General features: G+C 39.3%; 1 protein-coding gene across 1 annotated transcript in view; it reads left to right on the top strand.

Moving 5' to 3' along the window:
* The first annotated feature begins 7,360 nt into the window (after positions 1-7,360).
* Positions 7,361-24,622, top strand: part of ARHGAP32 (Rho GTPase activating protein 32) — a 30,229-nt gene continuing 12,967 nt past the window's right edge. Inside the window, exons 1-4 of the mRNA XM_015821324.1 lie at positions 7,361-7,488; positions 19,587-19,689; positions 20,420-20,564; positions 21,268-21,350. Of these exons, the coding sequence (XP_015676810.1) occupies positions 7,383-7,488; positions 19,587-19,689; positions 20,420-20,564; positions 21,268-21,350 (437 nt within the window). The 5' untranslated portion in view covers positions 7,361-7,382. The remainder of the gene's footprint in view (positions 7,489-19,586; positions 19,690-20,419; positions 20,565-21,267; positions 21,351-24,622) is intronic.

Consider the following 24,622-nt stretch of genomic DNA (forward strand, 5'->3'; position numbering starts at 1 on the left):
CCACCCTTTCTACACCGCAACCCTCAGACATGGCTGGTCCTGACCTAAGGTGATCCTCCCCCCTCCCAACCACCCTTGTTCCCCCTAAAAATTTATTAAAACACCCCTTTAAAAAGAACCTTAATTTGGCCGATTTCAATACTTTTCGATTTGTACCCGCAGCATGCCACCTCTCGGGGTTCCAAACCCCATCCTCAAGCAATTATGTATTTGATTTTAATTTAACTTATTGAGTTATCTGTTTAGTTTATGTTTAATAAAATAACTCCTTAGACGGATAGGTTTGGATAGCAATCTTCCCCATGGCTCTTGGAAGGCCATTCTATGTTCAGATATGTAGGAGAGTAGAGGCTGTTTTAACAGTATATGCCTTTTTATTACTGCTTAGATTATCAATCTTTAAATTCATTGACCCTTGTAGTGTTCCTTCATCAGCTATTGAGCAACACAACTTTACTAGAAGATATTAAAGATACTAGAATTAGTTCCATATGGAATATTAGTTGATCAGGCTATGGAATAACAAAGCAAGAGAGCTTGATTAATGTTGCTTATTTTTTGTCCTCCCCCCCAATCCACTGTTTCCTTTGTTTTATAGTTTTATGCGCGAGAAAATTGTGAATGTCTTGGCTGATTTTTCATTTACCCAAGAAATGATACGCATATTCTGAGATAGTATCAATATTCAGACACTGCAGTAATCCAAACTCTGTATTTTATTGGACTTTCAAATGGTAATGTAAGCTAATATAAATTGGATTGCATCAGTTTTCTTGGTTTAAAATTTAATAGTGCCATGCTGCTATCTAAAATAGCTCACCATGCTCAATCAAAAGGTAGAGGGTGCAACCTTGAATGTGAAATGTTGCAATTTCTAGAGGAAAAAGTGAAGATTAGAACCAATAAATCTACACCAGAAGTCATAAATAGTGCTTATATGAGCAAAAGAATATTGAAAAATTAATTTTGTGCAAAATCCAGAGTAGCCAATTGGTCCTAGTGATTTAAGTAGTCTTGTCAACTGAATTTTTTTTTGGCTTTAATGTACATCTCTCCCCCAAAACAAACTAACAAACAAACAAACGAACGAACGAACGAAATATTAAAAGGTTAACCTATCTTTAATTCTGGCCTTTTTTCAATTATCCGAACAGGTTTTTTTAGGGTGAGATCAAGTTTTTTTTTTTAAACTGATTCCAAATGCCAATAAATTTCTTCTTGCCAAAGATCTGAATTATTTAATGCTACTCCTTGAGATGCTAATTTGTATACTGTCTCTCATATATATGTATACACTAGCTACATAAAGCAAGAGAAGAAAACCTGCCTATTGCCAAATAATTATACACTCACATTTCTCAGTCATGACTGTAACTGCATTAATGTGCTCCTCAAAACAAAGATCAGTATTGTACACAGAAACAAGTTTTATAAACATGTTGAAATACATCTAGTTTCTATGTTTTCCACCTTGATAGACAAACATGTTCATCTTTGGTCTTGACAGTTATGTAATTGCGATCCTATTAGTACATTAAGAGTGACATGATTTCCTATGTATCATTTAAATTATCTTGTAGGACATCAATTTGCACTGCGTGATACAAGATGATACATATATGTGGACAGGCAGGCACATTGGCTAAGTAGTTAGTCTGTCTCACATTAATTACCTAATTAACAGAAAATTAGCTTTTTAGGTCTTAACTCAAAAGCCAGACTGAATCAATATTTGCAAGGTTCCTGATACTGGGATGTTAGTTTCTTGTGTTGATTCCTCAATGCATTCCAAGTAAAAGCAGAACATTTTTATAGTAGCTTTAAAAAAAAATTAGTTGTACAGATGCACACATCTAAGTGGAATAATGTGTATCACTCTTAGAATTCAGACTTCTTTATTATGTTAGAATAATACTGGTTTAAATTTAAAATTACTGGTTTAAATTTCTGTAGTCCTTGTATAGCTTAAATAAGTAATACTTATTAAATAAATAATATTTTGAATTCTTTTTTCTTTTGCTGCTTCAGTTTTGTTACCAAACTACCGTTATCTACGGTACTTAAAGTGATGCAGTCACATATAATTTAGTGATTGCCCATAAAACAACAATTTCCTCACAGCGAAAAGGGACAGCAGCATCATTCATAGGAAATTCAACCAACATGCTGATAATGAATTGAAAATGTGGGTCATTCTCCGTGCTCATAGATAATTCTGTATTATCTATTATCTACCCATCGCCATCTGGAACGTAGGAGATGAACACTGTTTACATGCATTTCTAAAAGCCACAATTTGCTACGCTATGCATAACTTTAATTTACAAGTGCTTGCAATATTGTCATAGGATCTCATAGCTGACCGTGAAGGCATAATTGTCTTCAAAAGCACTTTCTGTGTTTTTGTGTTAAGGCGAAAAATGTGTGAATGTGATTTTTGACAGATACTGTACAGCCAGACAGAGCGATTCTGCATTCCAGCAGCCAGTTACTTCTCTGATACAGCTACCAATAATTTTGCTCTTTTTAAAGATGGGAACCTCATATCCCTTTCTTCCATCCTCTAGTTTATCCTGTTGGCTTTTTCAGAGGTCAGAGAAAGAGGCTCTAAAACGAATCCTTCAAAACTCTTAGGTGGAATTGATTTGGTCTTGGAGACTTACATTTGTGCTTGTATTCAAAGTCTGACTAGCATGGGATTCGATGGAAATCTGTTCCTTCCCTGCCCAGCACAAATCTTCTTTCTTAATTTGGCTACTGAGGTGGTGGGAGTGTGCCGTCATACATAACAGATGCACCAGCAATTGAAATCTGCAAATTAAAGCTGTCTTATTTTGAGTGACGGAGCTGTGCCTTATGTTCTGCTGCTGGCATAATCTAACAGCTCCTCCACTGGCAGATCTTGGGTGTAAGAGTGCATAGCTTGGATATTTAAAGATTGTGAAGCCTTTCAAAAAGATGCTTTTCTTCAGCAGAAATCCCTTGCTTCTTAAACCAAAATAGATGCTTTGCTTCAGTGTCCTTGTCTTGTTTACCTTCTCTGGGGCTTCATCCAATACCTGCAGTAATTCCAAGTCATCTCATACAGATCTAATTTATTTACTGATAGCAAGTAACTCATATCAGTCTTTTTACACTGCAGAAGGCGTTATGAATTCATCAGCCTGAAATGTAAGACATATCTAGGCTTAATAACAGGCAAGGGTATTCTGCTTTTATTTTCTTCCCGAAACTAATTTTGGCAGGGCATATTTCAATGAATTGTAAGTAAAACTTTGAAACAGAAATGCTCACTTATAAAGGTACGACAGTTGCACAGTTTGTTATTGATGACAAAGTCCCTTGCATAGGATTTTGAACTCAGGATAGAAAAACCATTAGGCTGCATCTACCCTTATTTGCAAATGATATCCTGTAAGTTCTGAAAAGTTACCAGAAGTCTGTTCGCACTGTTTTCTGACTAATTTTGTTGTAAGGCATAAAACGCAGTTCGCACAAGGATATGCCTTTCAATAAAATGTGTTAGTCACAAAAGGTGCTACTAGACTCCTCCTAATTTTTAGCTTCCGTAGATTGAATAGACTGAAGTTTAATTCTAAGAAAAAGATTTCCGAATGCCCCTTCTGAAGGAATGGACGAACCTACATGCATGCTTTTTTTATTATAAAGTTTTATTAATTAATTTTTGTTAACAAAATTCAATAGTAATCATTCAACAGAACGTGTTGTCTGAGTGTCTTATTCACTAATACAAATTAAATTCCTAATCCCTAAATCTTTTCTCTAACCACTGATAAAATAGGTCCCAAGTTTGAAAACGTTCTGTTTCTTCTTTTTCTTTCAACCTTAAAGTAAGCCTGTCTATTTCTGCACAATCTAGCGGCAAGAATTATATTTGCACAATACCGGAAGAACGAAGAAACACCACCAGAAGAAATAATCATTAAAAAAATACTAGACCGAACCTTCATGCTTTCTGTTTGTTCTGCCTTTGCCATGGTCATAAAACATCTAGAGTAAAGGCAGTCCTTGTAGTCAGCCAATTCTCAAAGAATACAGTCATGATTCTAATTAGCAAGGTTCTTTTGTCCTTGAAACCTGTTGTGCTCCATTGTTATAAAATCCTAGGTGTATTTTTTTTTAGACCATTCCATTGATTCAGTGTGGTAACAGTGAGTTGAAATTCTTAGTTACACTAATTGAAAATATTACCTTCCTTGCCACAATAGCTAGCCTCTCATTTACTGCAAGACTTTAATACTTATGTAGTACAGTAACTTTATACAGTAACTTTATATTGTGTCATTTAGACCTGGTTTAACATCCAGACTATGATTGAAACAGTTGTTTCTTGCCTTGGTTTGTTTAAGCTACAGTTTAAATTGAATACAGTTCCCTAGTTTAAGAGAATATATAATAAGAAACCCCCTAGAGATTTTTTTTTTTTAAAAAGCATTATTATTAAACTGTAGTTAATTTCGAGCTTTCTCTTAGGTTGTCAGATTATTCCCATGGACAGTTCCATTAATAATCTTTCATTTCTCCATGCAATTAGTTAGTGAGATTAAATGGCAAGTTCAAAGAGAGGCAGAAAAGCTACATCCACATTCTCTCATCCAGTGCCAAGAATGAAAGTACCATGTCAGCTCTGTTCTTTCCAGGGATGTCTGCAAGGATGCAAATAAAGAATGGATGAATTTCAATTGCATTGTGGTGGCCACCAATTTTAACATTTTTTGACTACACCCTGCAGATATCCTACTCTGTAAGTCCAAGATCAGGAAAGGGAGCTCTCAGCAAACCACCATACTGAGCTAGAGTAATTCAACAAAGTGTAGTCATTAAACCAGAAGGTGTGGTCAAAGTTGATAATAATAATATCTACTGTGGTACTAGCTTATGCTGAGATGTTAAAAATGTTAGCTGATTAAAAACAAGGAATTAGGGGAAGTGCTAATGACTTGAACTTTATCCTGAATAGGGAAGGAAAGGAAGGAACCGCTGATCCCTTGTCATCAACCACTTCCCTTAGGTTTACACTGTCATTGTGTACCTATCAGTAGCACTTTTCACAAACGTTTGCATGATTGTGATTTTTTTTTCTCTAGCAAATTGAAAAATCTGATTAACCACCCTGTTAGCTAACATAAGCGTCTTTGCCTCGGAATTGGCCTATGTCTTCACCCAGGGTTTAGTTATGTAAAATAACACACTGTGTAATTACTTTGAAATTAATTCAGGATGCTTTCCTCACCTCAAACAAATTCTGCTATAGTTTGATTGCCACAACAACCTATTTCAAAAGACTCAGTGATTTATTCCTTTTTGCCTTGAAGGAGCACAAACTCAAGTAACCTAATTGCTCATACTACTACACAGTTGAGCCCTGATAACTTCCTGATACTAAAAAGTTGGAGACATAGGCATTCCTTTGATAATTTGCTACGTATTTTGGCTTTTATTTCAATAGGATATCCTTAGAAATTTACTTCCAAACAAAGGCAGTCTCTTTCATAGGCCAGTTGCTTTTAAAAAATTTTTTTTTCTCATTTTGTACCATATATTACGGTACTTGCATACTTGTGGATTATGAGGATACAGTGGTACTTTGGTACTCATCACTAATTGGTTCTGGGAGGCACAATGAGTACCAAAAACAATGCATACAAAACAGATTTTTCCCATAAGAAATAATATACTGAGTCACAAGTCAGCCGATACTGACAAATTCTAGCCTGTGTGTTGAATACCAAACGAACAATTGAGTACCAGGACAACATTTTCACATCAAAATGCATTGAATACCAAATTTGATGAGTCTCAAAGTAGTTGAGTACCAAGGTACCACTGTATTTGGTGTGTGAACACTCAAGGTTTATGCTTTTAAAGATCCTACTTAGTACCACGCAATTAATAATCCACGCAATTAATTTAATTAATATTACTCTCTTTGCTGGCTATTTTATTGTTGTAGTGGAAATAAAACAACAGCTGTCCAAAATAATGTTTTTTTTCAATATCAACATCAAAGTTATGAGATTATTTTCTGTTTTCTCGTTGAAGCTTGCGCTTCATATTTCCTTAAAAGGGAAGGCATCTCATCAAAATCCTACCAAGATGAATACAGAAATAAAAAAAATCAAAACAAGTGAATCACCCAGTAATAAAATGTTATAACAGCTGAGCACTAATTAAAAATAATTAGATGTAATGTACAACTTTCTCAAATTCCCTATAGTATAAACATACCAACTGAAAGAGAGTATGTAGGATATACATGTGTGTGTGTGTTTGTATACTCCGTATCATTAAAGGATGGCCATTCAACCAACAATGACTGAGTACAAAAATGGGAGGGCTGTATTGTCACCTGGCTGTAACCGGTCCTGTTCTCTCATTGGGTGCCTGAACTTAAGTTTGAATGATCTAATTGTATATCTTGAAAATACTAAAGATTCTTAAGAACTTAGTGCTAACGACCAAGCAAAAAGCAAATCAAACATACTGGCTGTGTTTGCACAAATTAGTCAACCCATTTTAGTTTGGAGTTACGTTGTGGCAACTCTTGTGTATTCAACTGTTGGGGAACTCTTGTGTATTCAATGTGTCATGCAAACCCAAGAAATTGCAGACGTAATAGTTTGTTTAATTGGTAAATGGATTTTGCAAATGTAGCCATCAATTGCTATCCATCAATCATGTAAGTATTGTAAATGGCCAGGATTCATTTTTGTTGAGTCTTGCATTATGGGAGCACCATAAATGAATAAATAAAGTGAGCAGCATGGTAGAAGCTTAGAAGCCCTTTAATTCATCTCCAAAGTTAAATGCTTGTGGTTTTTTCTGAAGAGGCTGAAAGAATTTTAATCCTGTTGGGGAAAAATGGATTTGAATGCAGGCTGGGGAACAATATCAATTCTTAGGCTGGCCGTTGAACTGTGGTATAACTGAATATAGAGGAATGGAGCATATCATTTCCCTTCGTGAATGTTATCCTACTGTTTAGCTCTGGATTTCTGAAAGTAGATAGGAAAAATATGGAGCTGCATCACCTGTTTTTATGCTGTCTTTCCTTTCCTATCACTTATCCTGTCCTACTGTCTTACAAGTATATGGAATTAAGCTAATCTGAGTGCTTTATTTTAAATAAATCTCTTGTTAGGGATTCTGCTTCACTTGAATCAGTTATTTTTAATGATAGAGGAAAAAGAAAAAGAGAAGGTTGCTTTAAACTGCTGGTAGAGCAACAAGGTTGATTCTTATTGACTAGGCCCATATTAATAAAATATCTTTGCAATTATCTTCCCCTAAAATGAGTTTTCTGTTTCAATCTGACAGTGTCCAAAAAACACGGCAAGCTTATTACTTTCTTGCGTACATTCATGAAGTCTCGACCAACAAAGCAGAAACTGAAACAGCGTGGGATCTTAAAGGAGAGGGTGTTTGGCTGTGATCTTGGAGAACATCTTCTCAACTCTGGCCACGATGGTAAGAAAAAAACAAGACATGGTTTGTTTAAAAGAACCACCACAGCATCACTTCTGAAAGAAACTTGGGTTTAATTATGATGAATTCTATATGAGCATTAGAATATTCTATCTCCAGTACTTCAATCTACATCTTGATATTTATTAATGATGAGTCAATAAACAACTTACGGCATAGAGCAGGGGTCTTCAAACTTGGCCCTTTTATGACACGCTGGCTGAGGAATTCTAAGAGTTGAAGTCCACAAGTCATGAAAGGGCCAAGTTTGAAGACCCATGATATAAAGTGATGTCCAATTAGTGCTTCAGTTGTCTGATGGAAAATGTCTTCTGGCCTGCCCATTTTACCTACATCTTCTCCAGGAGCGGGAATGAGTGGCGGAGGGGACAAACAGTACATTCTTGCTCGAGTGAAACTTTGCATATACATAATTAGCTATAAGCCTACATGTCTAAGATTTCCTTCAGTTGATAGATCATATCTGAAACACTTACATTATTACATGTAGACTTTCGTCTAACACCACAATTGTGTATATTGTATAATGAATCCACCCTGCTTGTAATTTTGTATTTTGAGATCAGACAGAGGTCTTTTGCTATTTTTATAGTGTTTGCTTAGAAAAGAACCAGGTCTTTAAATTTTCCCAGAAGCTACAGATATTAAAACAAACAAACAAACTAGTTCAATAGATGATTTCAGTGTCTTTAATTAAACTCTTCCATCCTATCCCCCCTTCATCCTTTATTTTTTGCCATTACTGGGAAAAAAGTATATTGACATAAATAATACCCTAAGCCAGGGATAGGCAACCTTGGCTCGTGGACTTCACATACTGGCTCAGGAATTCTGGGAGTCCACAAGTCCTAAAAGAGCCAAGGTTGCCTACCCCTGCCCTAAGCAGTGAATTCATCAGGTGTCAGAATGCGTGTTATTATACTTTCTGACTTATGCTTTAAGGTAAAGTCCTTCATACATGGCATATACTGTACAAACATGAGATGGGCATACAGAGTTAGCAAGCAAACAAATATATAAATATACAGCAATAATTGAGTTCCATTATACTTGGGGCATTTGTATGAATAAGGAATCTGGAACTATAGACAAACATAATTAAAGGAGTAAGAGGAACTAAAAAGTTATTCATATTGCTATGCTGTGAAAGAATCCTTGGTCCCCACTATAGAATTACAGCATCATGTGCAATTTGTTATTCAGCAGCTTGATTTAGAATAATGGTTATTCACCTCAGGGAAAGAAGGAGCAGAGTAATCCTCTGTAACATTCCTTATATATAACAGAGTGTCATATGCTTGGAATATCAATTTTATTTAAAGTTGGGTGATTGTCTGTTGGGTGATTGGGTGATTGGGTGATTGTCTGGCACAGTGGTTAAAGTACATTATTGCAGGCAAACTCTGCCCACAGCCTGGAGTTCGATCCTGACGGATCGATGGACTCAGCCTTCCATCCTTCTGAAATGAGGACCCAGATTGTTGGGGGGCAAAATGCTGCTACTGTAAACTGCCCAGAGAATGCTGTAAAGTGCTATGGGGCGGTATATAAGCCTAAATGCTATTGCTGTTGTCTAGTAATCTATGACTATTCCGTGTTCTCAAGTCAGACTTCACCAAAACATTCCTCTGAGTATGTGCTACTCCAGTGGTAGTGAATTAAAACCTTGGGGAAGAAACACAGTTCAGACAAACTAGTCTTGTGAGTTATTCCTTAAGGTGTGCCCTTAAGATGTCTTAATGATACTGTTACTCTTTGTTGTTTCTTGCCTTCTTCCATACTTAGACTTTATTTCATCCTGTGGACATTTCGTCTTGGGGAATTCACCCTAGATTTAAGGCTTATGCAATTAACACAAATCATTTTTGCTTAATTATATAATGCCCCAGGGGGAACTAAGACGGGTTTCAAATTCCTCATGCCTTTCTTTTGGCTCAGAGCCTGCGTACATTCCACAGGTACATTAAGTGTTTGATTGGATGAACACCTGCACTGCGATAGCTATGGAAAGCAACAAAAGTGTTTTGGCTGACTCTTAAGTGAATAGGTTACTTCCTGTAGTTCACCTTGGACGTAACAATAAGGGAAGGAACTTTAATCACTTTTATTTGGCTCTTCCTGCCAGTTGAAGCAACTAAGCACCCGATGAACCATCTCTACCCATGGACTGTATAAAATTAAGTCTGAACAGGAGGTTCAACTATTTTCTTTCTGAAGAACCCAAAAATCACAAAATAGGAATAAGCCATGACTTTGCCTTCAATTGTCCAAGCAATGCAGGAGACTTCAGCATGTACTTGTAATTTGTGGCAACAGTACTGGTTTCAGTGCAAACAGCGAATCCTTCACTTTGACAAAAATAATAATACAATATTTGCTGATCATAGTGCCTAATTCAGTGTGGCGAACCTTTTAGAGACCGAGTGCCCAAAAACTGGCCCCGCCCCCATTCCATCCCTGCCCCGCTCCTGTCCCACCCCCCACCCCGCCTGCCCGCAGGGTCACTCACCGCCTCCAGGGCCCACCACAGATCGCCCAGGCAGCCCAGCAGCGCCATGGCGGCCACGCCCTCTGCTTGCCCCCCCGCAGCATCAACTATGCGTGATGGGGCGTGAGAGCAGAGTCTTGTCTACGCTGCCTGGCTGCCATGTCCTTGGCTGTGCTGCTTCACGTGGGCCACGCTCGGGGGTGACTCCTCCAGGGGGGCTGCTGGTGACGGGGTCACAGGGGAGGCGAGGCTGGGGTAACGGGATGTGTGCCCACAGAGAGGGCTCCGAGTGCCACCTCTGGCATGCGTGCCATAGGTTCGCCACCACTGGCCTAATTAGTGGTTTTTCATGGTGATAACTTTCTACATTAGTTCTAAAATTTCTAAAATTGAGGAGTAGAAATAGCTGGTTTTCATAGGGCAAGAGGATGGCGTTGTGCTGTATCCTTACTGCTTAAACAGGAAAACCAGGTTTTCTCAGTCCCCTACCACTTACCTTGACTTACCACCATAACTGAGACCAGAATTTCCATCGTTAACCAAGGCAATTATTAAGTGAGTCACACTCAATTTTACAACCTGTTTGCCATGGGTTGTTAAGTGAATCACTTACAGTTCATAACATAGTTATTAAGCAAATCTGGCTTTCCCCATTGATTTTGCTTTTGGAAGCTGACTGGGAAGGAGACACATGGCAATCCCCTGACCCCAGGACAATGCGTCCATCATCAATACATACCAATTGCTAAGCACCCAAAGTTTGATCATACGACCGTGCGGATGCTGCGACAGGTATGAATTACCGGTTGTACATCCCTTTTTCCAGTGTGTTGTAATTTTGAACTGTCACTAAATGAATGTCGGAAGTCGAGGACTGCCTTATGGTCGTATTTTTCCTTAGAGCAGAAATGTTTCACGCTTGCAAGAAATGTGGTCATTCATGACCCAAACAGAAAGGTTTTTGTTTTTTTTTAATTAGCCCTGTTCTAATCTTCATTTTTGGAGATTTGTAAAGAATAAGTAATGACAAAGATTTCTGATTCATAGAGGTGCAGCTGTAATAGGCAGCATAAAATGGCTTGAGCAACTCAAGGCAGACAGTCTGAGTTTAGAAAGCCTCTTGTCTTGGAATTAATCTTGCTTAACTGCCAGCTCTAAAGTCCATCTGTGCGTCAAAATCTACACATCACCAAAGTAATCCCTGTCAGTTGGGCCTTAACAAGACATTTTAAAACATTTCTCCTGTCACTTATAATCACTTACAAGCTGTAATATGTTATTAGGCTAGTTTAGGCCATTTTTAGCAAATAGATGTGCATATTAATTCTAAAAGCAGGATTGAATTTGGGATTATGAAGCAGTAAACTAAGACTAGTTACAGTGGTTACAACCTTAAGCAGTAGTGTTGGATAAAATCTTGAAAGTGTTAAGCATGGCTAAATTCAGTCCGTCTGTGATATTTAGGCACACAGCTCCTTATTGCCATTGATTTTGAGCACCTGGATATTTATTTTAAGATGCCCTGATAACCCTTGACCATCACATCAAGTGAGAGCTACCTGTAGGTCTTCCTGTTCATCTACCACTATGTTGTATATGGATCTTATTCTAGGTGAAGCTAAACTTTATCAATAATAGCCTGAAGTCAATTTTGCCCAGGGACCTAAAGGCTGCATTGCTGGAAGGTTGACTTCAGGCTATTATTGATAAAAGTTTAGCTTCACCTAGAATAAGATCCATATACAACATAGTGATAGATGAACAGGAAGACCTACAGGTAGCTCTCACTTGATGTGATGGTATGTGGGAATGACTTTGGGAAACGGAGGAAGATATGTTGCCTAGGGAAGTATCAGATTGCTGGGAGGAATGGAGCCCACCACTGCATAACAGACAGGGAAGAAACTCAGAAAGGATTCTCCCTAACTTAAAAGTTTCTCCTGGCCAATTGTTTCTGACTCTAGGGTGCAATACTGATCTTTGTTTCCTAGCCAGGGGAGCCAGTGTTGTCTGAAGGTGATGCTTCTGTGGTCATGCAGCTGACATGACTATTACTTCGAGGCTCACGGAACGCTGTTATTAATCTCCCTAACTTGCTGGCTAAAAAAAGGAGATGGTGGGAGATTTGTATTTTGAGACTTGTAAGATTGACGTCAGCCTTCCGAGGTAGACCAGAGAGGAAACACAACCAGATGAGCTAATTATACTTTATTGTAAGGCTACCTTAACAATCTTGCGTGGTCCTACCTTGGGGCAAGAATCAAGCTGGGTGACCTTAGGCCAGTCACTTTCTCATAGCCCCTGGAAGGGGGCAGTGACAAACCATTTCTGAAAAATTTCACCAAGAAAACTGCAGGGACTTGACTAGGCAGTTTCCAACAATTGGGCATGATTGAACAGAATAAAAAAATTATGTATACATTTGAGAAACCTAGTTGGATAGTGATGAGGTTATTACCTTGCCTTGTCCTCACGGGCGTTGGGTTCATCAGCAGCAAGAGTACCATGAAAGAAAGAAAGGAATCTACCTGACATTTTGACATTGATCAGTTGGGCCAGTTTTTTGGTAACTGAATGTGAGTGCTTTTATGTTCCCACCCCAGCTTGTGAATCTTAAGATGGGCAGTAGATGAACGGCTGTAGTATCATAGTATTGAGGGACATCAACTTCCAAGCTCTAGAAACGGATCTAGTGTGGCTCAGATTTCCTGTCCTCCATGGGAACCACAGCCTTGTTCTGGTTAAAACAATCTAATTGCATTCAATCAGGACCGCATTCAGATTTAAGTCCAGAAATGAAGGAAAATCCTGAAATCCTCCAGTGGATATTGCCCCTGTGCTGTTTATTCCACCAGAAACGACAGGACTTTATAGGATGGGCTCCTTAAGTTTTTACAGTTGAATATGCACTTCTGTTTCTAGAATGTAGAATCTTCATTTTGGCATTAGGAAGAGGAAACACAAATTGCTCACTTTATCTCTCAACAGGAGATGTTTATTGTGCTCAGCATCCTACAGCCTCTCCTACAGCCTCACAGTGGTTAAATATACTGAGGTTTCTGCAGATCAGGAAGTATCTAGGATACATGGATGGCAGGTTGCCTAGAAACTGAAGGTCTGAAAAGAGCTTCTCGTTTGATTAAGCATTGTTAATTGCAATTTCATGTATAAATAACTAAGATGTTTCAGCCTTATCAGCGATTCACAGAAGTCAAAATCGCATTCTACCTCTTAGATCCCAATATATCAGGGGAACCTCAGCATAATATTCCGTTTCATCTACTATAATTCAGAAATGTTGTCCCCTCAGTAGCTGATTTTCTGAAAAGTCCCATGACAGGTGATGACATCTGGCAGAAGTTGTTCTGGGCTTGACAGATACACCTGTATACAAAAAGAACATGTAGTATAGTTTTTACAACAAATGTTAACATCTCCCACTCTTGTTTTTTCCCCCTCCTGACCTTTTCTATGTTTTAAAACTTGAGCACTGCACTCATGTCTTTTTAATAAGGTGGAAACCTCATACCTTAAAAACAGCAGTAGCATATACTTGTGAGATAAAATCCCTAATTCATGAATATTGTGCTTTTAATGTTTGCAGGCTAACCTTGAAGTATTATTGAAGGATGANCTCTCTCTCTCTCTCTCTCTCTCTCTCTCTCTCTCTCTCTCTCTCTCTCGTGTGTGTGTGTGTGTGAAAATGCCTCCCTCCAAGTCTACAACCAATCTTCCTGTGTCTCCCTCACCCTCAGCAACTCCATAGTTACCACTAAGCCAATCCTGCCCAACCTGTTTACACAGAATGACAGTAAGAGGCAGGATGCCATTATAGCTATTTAATACAGGTCTCTACTTTGGACCAGTTTCTGCCCAGGGATCTAGAGGCTGCATTGCTGGAAGGTTGACTTCAGGCTATTATTGATAAAAGTTTAGCTTCACCTAGAATAAGATCCATATACAACATAGTGATAGATGAACAGGAAGACCTACAGGTAGCTCTCACTTGATGTGATGGTACGTGGGACTTTGGGAAACGGAGGAAGATATGTTGCCTAGGGAAGTATCAGATTGCGGGGAGGAATGGAGCCCACCACTGCATAACAGACAGGGAAGAAACTCAGAAAGGATTCTCCCTAACTTAAAAGTTTCTCCTGGCCAATTGTTTCTGACTCTAGGGTGCAATACTGATCTTTGTTTCCTAGCCAGGGGAGCCAGTGTTGTCTGAAGATGATGCTTTTGTGGTCATGCAGCTGACATGACTATACTTCGAGGCTCACGGAACGCTGTTATTAATCTCCCTAACTTGCTGGCTATAAAAGGAGATGGTGGGAGATTTGTATTTTGAGACTTGTAAGATTGACGTCAGCCTTCCGAGGTAGACCAGAGAGGAAACACAACCAGATGAGCTAATTATACTTTATTGTAAGGCTACCTTAACAGAATCTTGCGTGGTCCTACCTTGGGGCAAGAATCAAGCTGGGTGACCTTGGGCCAGTCACTTTCTCATAGCCCCTGGAAGGGGGCAGTGACAAACCACGTCTGAAAAATTTCACCAAGAAAACTGCAGGGACTTGTCTAGGCAGTTTCCAACAATTGGGCATGACTGAACAGAATAAAAAAATTATGTATACATTTGAGAAAGCTAGTTGGATAGTGATGAGGTTATTGCCTTGCCTTGTCCTCACGGGTGTTGGGTCCATCAGCAGCAAGAGTACCACGAAAGAAAGAAAGGAATCTACCTGACATTTTGACATTGATCAGTTGGGCCAGTTTTTTGGTAACTGAATGTGAGTGCTTTTATGTTCCCACCCCAGCTTGTGAATCTTAACATGGGCAGTAGATGAATGGCTGTAGTATCATAGTGTTGAGGGACGTCAACTTCCAAGCCCTAGAAATGGATCTAGTGTGGCTCAGATTACCTGTCCTCCATGGAAACCACAGCCTTGTTCCTGGTTAAAACAATCTAATTTCATTCAATCAGGACCGCGTTCAGATTTAAGTCCAGAAATGAAGGAAAATCCTGAAATCCTCCAGTGGATAATGCCCCTGTGGTGTTTATTCCACCAGAAATGACAGGACTTTATAGGATGGGCTGCTTAAGTTTTTACAGTTGAATATGCACTTCTGTTTCTAGAATGTAGAGTCGTCATTTTGGCATTAGGAAGAGGAAACACAAATTGCTCGCTTTATCTCTCAACAGGAGATGTTTATTGTGCTCAGCATCCTACAGCCTCTCCTACAGTCTCACAGTGGTTAAATATACTGAGGTTTCTGCAGATCAGGAAGTATCTAGGATACATGGATGGCAGGTTGCCTAGAAACTGAAGGTCTGAAAAGAGCTTCTCGTTTGATTAAGCATTGTTAATTGCAATTTCATGTATAAATAACTAAGATGTTTCAGCCTTATCAGCGATTCACAGAAGTCAAAATCGCATTCTACCTCTTAGATCCCAATATATCAGGGGAACCTCAGCATAATATTCCGTTTCATCTACTATAATTCAGAAATGTTGTCCCCTCAGTAGCTGATTTTCTGAGAAGTCCCATGACAGGTGATGACATCTGGCAGAAGTTGTTCTGGGCTTGACAGATACACCTGTATACAAAAAGAACATGTAGTATAGTTTTTACAACAAATGTTAACACTCCCACTCTTGTTTTTTCCCCCTCCTGACCTTTTCTATGTTTTAAAACTTGAGCACTGCACTCATGTCTTTTTAATAAGGTGGAAACCTCATACCTTAAAAACAGCAGTAGCATATACTTGTGAGATAAAATCCCTAATTCATGAATATTGTGCTTTTAATGTTTGCAGGCTAACCTTGAAGTATTATTGAAGGATGATTATATAATCGTCAGTAATACACAAGGAAGCATAGTGTTTTGGAAATAATGCCTTATATTGAGATCAAATTTACTAGTTCTTAGTTGTCTTGGTTCCAAGAAAGATATTTCAGCGAAGGGAGCTTGTTCCAAAAGACATTTTATACATAGGTCTGAGAATATTCTGAAAGGCAGTTGGATCAGAGGGGGGAAATTGGGACATTGCTGTATGAAAAATGGAGAAATTCTTCTCATTGTGTATTTTATTTGAAAAGACACATGCCCATTTTAAAAGAAGTCATGAAGCTAGTATCCCAAGTATACCATTCACATTAATATCAACATCCCGCTTCATAATATATCGAGTCCAATCTGTCAGTCTAATACTGGATCTGAATGCCACGTAAATCCAAGGAGATTGAGGTCTCAAACTGACATCAAACTGACATCCATCATCCATCATCCACAGATACATGGGAAGAACCATTAAGGTAGAGGATCCCTGAGCTGAACTCAACACTTGGTGTCCAACTAATTATCGTTGATCAGGAAATAAGTACATTTGTTTACATCATATGCAAGCAGTTACATTTATGCTGTAGATTTCTTCATTGTAAGCAGCGGTGGATATAACGTAGTTAATTCATGTGAAAGATTTTAATTGTATCCTCACATGATGAAAGGCTTTTGAATTAGCCATTCTCTGGCACAGTTGCATGGTGAAAAGAGGCCCTCTTATCCATTTTGACAGGGAGACTAGAGAATTAACGAATTGTACATCAATTGTCCTCCAATATCTGGAGGACAAATAGGGCTGTTGAATGTTTGGCCAACTTTGTGTCCCTCTCTCTCTCCTCCCCCCTTTAATAAAATGGCAAATGAGGCATATACCACATTGGAAGAACTGTTACTTCTCTCCCCTCTTTACTTTTTTTTGGGGGGAGGGGATTGTTTTATCTTTTACCTTGATGTTAAATGTCACAGTGGGGGTGCTCCTGAAATTTAATGATGACAAATAACAGTTCTCCCTGATGCTGTTTGTTACAAGCCTGGAAAACTCCAGGAGGCAAATGTGAAAGAAAACATACTGAGCTTGTTCTCCGTATCCTTTGTGTCAATAAAGCAATTCAGAGAGGCAGGAGTGGGGATGATGGGGCTCATTGAGAACCTCTGGATGTTTTTGTGCAGGGCCTGACGTCTTCCTGGAAGAAAATGGGGTTAATTAAAGAAAGGAAGAGAAATGCCATGCTCTTTAAAAATGAATACATCAGTATCTTTGTCGCTCCATCTTACTCCTTTATTTTAAAATGTTCAGTAATGGATTAAACCATTGGCAAAGACAGATGAGGTTATAGTTTTTTGGGGGATTTTCTTCTTGGTTTTGAAATCTTACACCTTATTTGAGGCAAATATTTGGGGGACTGATTTCAATAGGAATTAGGGAAGAAAAGTTCTTAAATTGAAGACTTAGTAATTGAAAAGGGAGGAAAATGGATGGAAGGATGGGATAAGATGGGATGGGATGGGAGAGGAGAGGAGAGGAGAGGATGGCTTACTGTTATATATTCTTATGATTTTGACAGGGTAGTCCTTGTCACGTTTTCTCATTTTAGCAGTGCCTAATACCTACCATGGGCTCCTAGTGAGCAGAGGAAGTATTTTTGGAAAAATGCTAGAGCACAGACTCCGATTAAAAAAAAAAGTGCAATAAATTCAGAACAAAAACAGTAACAAACCATTGTTTCTGGAATCCATAATTCAAAAAGGTGTAATTGCTGCAAGTTGAGGCGATGGCTTAGAGAAGCAAACTTGTAAAAAGCAGTGATTTTTGTGAACTAGTGAAGATTGCAAAAGAAGCCTTCCTAGATTTGGCCAAATGCCTGTTGTGTCATCGCTGACACAACCTGTCTCCCATCATCACTAACGTGATTAAAATAATCAAGGAAAATACATCTGTCCCTGGAAAGGGTTTGCATTTAAAATGCTTTTAAAATATTTTGCTGCCAAAACTGGGTTTGAGCTTATAGCAGGCATGATCTGTTATAAGCAGAGCAATTTCAGTATTGGGCTTAGGAGATTCTCTCTTTCCCCCTCCTTCTCCATCTTCCTTGGCTCTCCCCTTTGCATCTTTTTCTTGAGCATTCCTTTTAATAAATTTTGGGATGTTCCAGCTCAGTAAGAGCCTAATTGTCCAGGAAAACTAGTATTGTAATTGTGCCCTGAGACAGTGCTACCTGCTATGTACAGATTTGCTTTAAGAACTACTCAGTATCTCTTCTCAGTTCTCGATTTATGAGAGTCGGCAGATTACATACAAATAGGTTTTAAACTCTCATAAGAGTCTTTCAAAGTTATTTAGTCATAGTACATTCCAGGGTTTTAAATGTGAGTGCTTGTTATTTTTTAACCATGGCAAATACCAGCTTAAAGTGGTATTTAAGATGTCCACCATTAAATCTGTCTTACTCCTTTGAGGGATAAAAGTATATGGATTGGTTGTTTTGAATAGTTTTCTGTTGGATTGTTTGGTATGTTAGTTTGAATGTTAATGTGTGCGTACCGCTGCCTGGTTTTCAATTGATCCTAATCTTTGCTGCTGCTTTTTCAGTTACAGATTAACTTCATAAAATGTTGCCTTCTGGAAACTGTAGCTGTGACTTACCTTCTTTCTATTCCCCCTGATTAATATACTCAAATATATATCCTTACACACATATAGAAACTTAATAATTAACTTAAGAGTAACTTGTTGTTGGTTTGATAATCTGAAACTGTCTAGGTCAAGAGTGAAGGGACTAAAGGCCAACATTCCTAAGCTGATATTCTTATTTTTATCCAAAGGTCCTGGGATCTTCTAGCTACAGCCAGTCAAGAAACAACACACCCAGGAGCAGAACTATAGCAATATTTAGCTGTCTTTACAAGTTAAGCAAAGCATTCCAGTCACCAGGAGGCTTCAGTCCTCCATGGGATGTGTAATATTGTCCCTGAGCATCAATATGCCTCAAAAATACAGTGTAGGAGTCAGGAACATCAATATTATTAATAGTGCAGGGTTAAACTCCTAGCCTTCGTTTAAAACCATCCTCCATACTTCCTGTTTCTATTTATCCCTAGAAAGAAAGAAAAACATACTGGGTGACAGTGGATGAATAATAATCAATTAGGCATTACCCTAGCGCAACTATTCCCTCTGCTTAGTGCTATAGATGAAATGGTAGAAAAAGTAGAATCACATATCACATCTAAGCATAAGCTTGTTTAATCATGACCTCTTGACTAAACCACAGTTGGTTAAGTGTGCATTACAGTCTAAAGTTGATAGATTCCAGTATCTGGATTTCTACAACATATAAAACTAAAAGCAAACCAGTGTGTGTCTAGTCTCTGTATTTGTATAAGTTCTGAATCAATGGTTGTTGGTAAAACATAGAACGTTGCCAGAAATTCAGTACTTGTAGAGAGGAGTGGGTTTAAATAAAGGCTAGGAGATTAACCCTCCAGTATAATAACACTGATATCTAAAGTAATAGCTACACTTTAGAGACAGATCTCAGTGGCACTTAACTTAATCTGAGGCCACTTTTAGAAATGTATTGGATATAAAAATGAATGGGATAAGCAAATGAATGGGATAAGCAAGAGTTTTAAGAAAACTGTTACCTGTGCAGAACTGTTTCGTGATCCAATGAATCTTGCATGGACAAATCTGCTGGTACTGATGGTCATCTGATGGGCCACTAACCCTTTTTACTTTTCTTTTAAGTTCCCCAGGTCCTCAAGAGTTGCACTGAATTCATTGAAAAACACGGTATTGTGGATGGAATATACCGTCTGTCTGGGATCGCATCCAATATCCAAAAACTACGGTAGGTTTGTATGCACTATTTGTGAGTTTTATTCTCTGTTGGGTGCCCTCCCTTTTTTTTCTAAAAAAAAGCAGACAGACCTGATTTTTCCTTCACTCCATAGCTGCTTTTTGGATTTTAAGATTTTCCTGTCTGAAAAACCAAAGTACATAATCAGTTAGGATAGAAAGCAATTGATTGTTCTGGAGCTACTATCTGCTGTTTAGAGTATTCAGCAGGATTGCAGGTGTTGTAGAAGCAAGTTTTAAAATAATAGCTGTACTTTGATAGATACAGGGTTTTTTTTATAAGTTGGATGATAGGTTCTGCATAAGGTTCTGGTTTCTTCGGCTTGTATATGTATGACCTGGGGGTGGCTTTCGTTGACTTTATTTCATTTCTCCCACTCATCTTTTGCTTTGTAGGCTTGACAGACGGGTAATTTCTCAAAATAGGAACCGATCATTTAATACTTAATGTGACTCTGACACGGGCCACCTATCTTGCAATTATTTATGTAATTGCCTCATCCACTTTACAGCTAGTATTTTTTTCTGAGCAAACTAATTGGCTATAAGATGATTGGAATTGCTTGTCAGAAAACCATGTAGCTTTACAAAAAAATCAACATGTGTTTTAAGTTGTTTTTACATCTTACTTAAAGGCGAAACCATGTTGTCCTCTGATTGTATATATTCTTTTTTTTTTCCTCCTCCCACCCTCGTCCCCTTTATTTTTTCTCTATTTTCAGGCACGAGTTTGACTCCGAACAAATCCCCGACTTGACAAAAGATGTCTATATTCAGGATATACACTGTGTGGGTTCACTCTGCAAGCTCTACTTTCGGGAACTCCCCAATCCTCTGCTCACTTACCAGCTCTATGAGAAATTTTCAGTAAGATTGTTTTTCCCCCCCCCCCTCCTTACTGTATGGGTGTCCTTAATTGTGTTTCAGAGATTTCTTAACATTTTTTCCTATGGATAATTTGGAGAAACAAAATCACATGTAAAATAACTGGCACGTTCCCTGTATATCATTGCTGTATATTTCTATTCGTTCTTCCGGGATATTATGGAACATGAAGTTCGGGATAGCATTTCTCTGGGGAAAAGAAGCCTTAAGCTTATTTAGAGTTGCAGCGAAATCAGTTGATTGTTTCCACTTGGGAACTAGGTTTAGTTGACAGTGCCAGTGTGGATTTAAGAGATCTCAGTTCAAGTCCCAAGAGGTCCAGATAACTGAATAACCCTCACAGCTATTTTGCCAAGGAGGAATATGGGAAAAATCTCCTGTACGAGGGGTGTCCGATCTTGGCAACTTTAAGACTTGTGGACTTCAACTCCCAGAATTCCCCAGTCAGCAGAGTTGCCAACGTTGCACACCCCTGCCTTATAAACTGCTGCATATTGGAACTGGTACAGAATACCAAAGTAATATATAACATCCTGTGATTTAGGACAGTCAAAAACTTAGCTAGGCATTTATTTTTGCTCTGCATTATGATTTTTATTAGTATTCCTCTGTAAGGCTTTAGGAAAAAAGAAACAAAGGTGGTGTGCTGAGACTTGTGTCTCCCCCCCCCTTTTCCCCCCCCCAGGATGCTGTATCTGCTGCAACCGACGAAGAAAGACTAGTGAAAATCCATGATGTCATCCAGCAGTTGCCACCACCACATTACAGGTCTGTGTACACGGCTATTGCACAACTATTTGGATTGTGTTTACACAGCCTGATGATTACGTTATTTAAAAAAGAAGCCTAGGTGACTTTGTGGAAGTCTGTGTCCTATTTTCCCAGCAGTGTACCTCTATTAACACTAATCTGCATCCACACCCTGTTTTACAAGCAATGTCCTTTCTGCCTTCCTCATTCCATACGTGGTAGTAAAATCATTCTTTAAAGACGTGGACATTTTTAGTTTGTTCAGCAGGTAAGCTGACTTTGTTTTTGGCTAAAGGACTAAGCAGAATCTTGCCTGGTTAGTATTTGGATGAGAAATGGCTAGGGACATGCGGGTTCTGCATTAGGCCAGGGAGTTAAAAAAAATATGTAGTCCTCAACCTACGACCACAATGGAGCCCAGCATTTCTGTTGCTAAGTGAGACACTCGTTAAGTGAGTTTTGCCCCATTTTACGACATTTGCCACAGTGGTTAAAGTGAATCACTACAGTTGTTAATAACACGGTTATTATTGACTTGGCTTGTCAGAAGGTTGCAGAAGCCGATCACATGACCCCCGGGACATATCAACCGTCATCAATATGAGTCAGTTGCCAAGCGTTTGAATTTTGATCATGTGACCCTGGGGTCGTAAGTGTGAAAGACGGTGCTAAGTCATTTCTTTTCAGTGTTTTTGTAACTTTGAACGGTCTCTAACTGAACAATTGTTAAGTCGAGGACTCCCTGTTCATGAAGAGATGGACTTGTCTGTCCTGTAAGTTGCTGATTTACTGAGGATCCCATCTTCCCACTGTGAAATTAAGCAGCCGAATGCATATCCTAAAAGATTTATGGTAGGGGTGTCAAACTCAATTTCACTGAGGGCCACATCAGCATTGCGGTTGCCCTGGGGTTGGTGGTGGCCAGAGTGGGTGCAGCCTACTGGGTGGGCGTGGAAGGAGTGGGTGTGGCCTACTGGGTGGGCGTGGCCAGTTCTACATCATTCGTGTCAAGAGTGCCTATGGGGGCCTGGGCAGGAGTGGGACAGATTTGAGGGTCTCTGGCAGAAGGGGGTGGGACCGGGGCAAGCGTCAAGGCATGGTCCACCAGGGCAAGTGCCAAGATGGCCACCACAAAATTGTACATTGGCTCCCGGCCGGCCTGGGCCAGGGCCAAGGCAGCGGGGGCCGTTCCCTCACTGTTTCCAGAATGGCTTCGCGGGCCACATGAAACCTCTTCGCAGGCGGCATCTGGCCCCCGGGCCTTGTGTTTGACATGTCTGATTTTTTTTTTTTTTTATTATTATTATTATTATTATTATTATTATTATTATTATTATTATTATTATTATTATTATTATTATTGTTATTGTTGTTGTTGTTATTATTATTATTATTATTATTATTATTATTATTATTATTATTATTATTATTATTATTATTATTATTTATTGAATTTATATACCGCCCTATCTCCCTTACGGGACTCAGGGCGGTGAACAGGCGATAATAAAATCACGATAAATATACACAAGTTTCTGTTTTAAAATCAAATTAAATAACAGGCCTGTTCTAAAAGTACCCCATACAAAACCCCCACTAAAACATAATTGTGGTGACACAAGGCTGCCTTCCACTTTATTTAAGCTCGGTCACAAGACAGATAACCCATGCCTGTCCTCTCTGCTGATACTCCATGAAGTGGGCGTGGAGGCATCATGCAAAAGTCAGCATGCCTCCTAGGAATATAAAACTCCAAGGGTGCGAAAGGGGAACAATTTTTTAAAGAAATTATGGGTTCTTATCTTGCCCTTCGGGGCAGAATTGTCAATTAAAAATTTAATAGAGTGGAAATGCAAGTCTAACTCTGTGCATCATGGCAAGAGATAGCAGATGTGCTTAAGAGTCAGCAGGGAAGTAGGACAGCTCATCTCAATGCTATCCGCATTAAGAATAGGATGAGGATGCTGGCAGAAGTGAGTCAGACGAGCGGTTTAGAGATCTGGAAAACATTTAGAGATTTTTCTTTTTGCCGGCTTGGAGAACGTTGCTGCTGCTTGCTACATACAGTATGTGGGCATCCCGCATCAGAGGAAGGGCATGTTGTGGTTGGGAACTTGATCCTTGGATCAGATGTCTAGCTCAGCATGCCATAGAAACTGAATCTGAAGCCCATTTTGGGACGAAAACAAATAGCTCTTACGAAAGTCTAAGATTTCTTGCTAACTTTTAGCACAGTGAAGGCCAGGTAGAATATTGAGGGCTGCTGTATCTGTTCCTTTACTTGCTCCGTTGCTTCATACAGCTTTGTAGAATTAGGAGGTCTGGCAATTGTTCTTTTCCTTGCCACATCACCTAACCCATCCCTGTTTAGAGCAAGGCTATCCAGTTCTGGGAGTTGAATCCCCAGGTCTTAAAGTTGTCAAGGTTGGACACCCCAGGTTTAGAGGAAGTAGCAGTTTGGAGTGCCTACATCAGTGATGGCGAACCTTTTAGAGACCGAGTGCCCAAATGGCAACCCAAAACCCACTTATGCATCGTCGGGTGCCGGGTGGGTGTGGCCCATTGGGTTGGTGTGGCCCATTGGGTTGGCGTGGCTGCGGTGGTAACGGCAGACTGGGTGGGACTAAAAAGTTCAATCTATCAATTCTAACTTTGCAAGATCTTTTTTTTCCCCCGCGAGAAGTTGAAATTGACTGATTGATTGAACCCTTTTTTTTTTTTGCACACGGCGGCGGAGGCCTAAAGCGAAAAGGTTTTATAAAACCCAGCTGAAGGCCTAGGACTGGGGCGACGGCGCACGTGCCCACAGAGAGGGCTCAGAGTGCCGCCTCTGGCACCCGTGCCATAGGTTCGCCACCACTGCCCTACATTCTTTCTTAAGCCTGACCTGAATAGCTTAGCTCAGGCCTATTTGAATGTTTGAGTCATCAGCGTAAGGGGCCGAAAGGCTCGGTTTCCATCCTGTTTTATACTAACGTTGGATTACCGGGTTATATTGCAATACAGGTCCTCAACTTATGACCACAATGGATGTCATCCTAAATTGGGAAACAGAATCCAGGGGAAATTAACTGTGCTTTGTTTTAAAGTATCTTAGATATTGATACTCAAAATATCATTAGTTCCTAGAATTGTTTGAAAGGATCCATGTGTCCCTCTTATATGCAAAATCTATTAACAAAGGTTTAGCATATTTTTATTGGTCGGTTATGCAATCACTTGATGCCCCTTTCAATATCTGAACTGGACCCTCTGTCTCTGTCTCTGTCTCTGTCTCTGTCTCTGTCTCT

Source organism: Protobothrops mucrosquamatus, unplaced genomic scaffold (genome assembly GCF_001527695.2).
Source record: "Protobothrops mucrosquamatus isolate PMUCROS unplaced genomic scaffold, P.Mucros_1.0 scaffold1305, whole genome shotgun sequence".
Lineage (NCBI taxonomy): Eukaryota > Metazoa > Chordata > Lepidosauria > Squamata > Viperidae > Protobothrops > Protobothrops mucrosquamatus.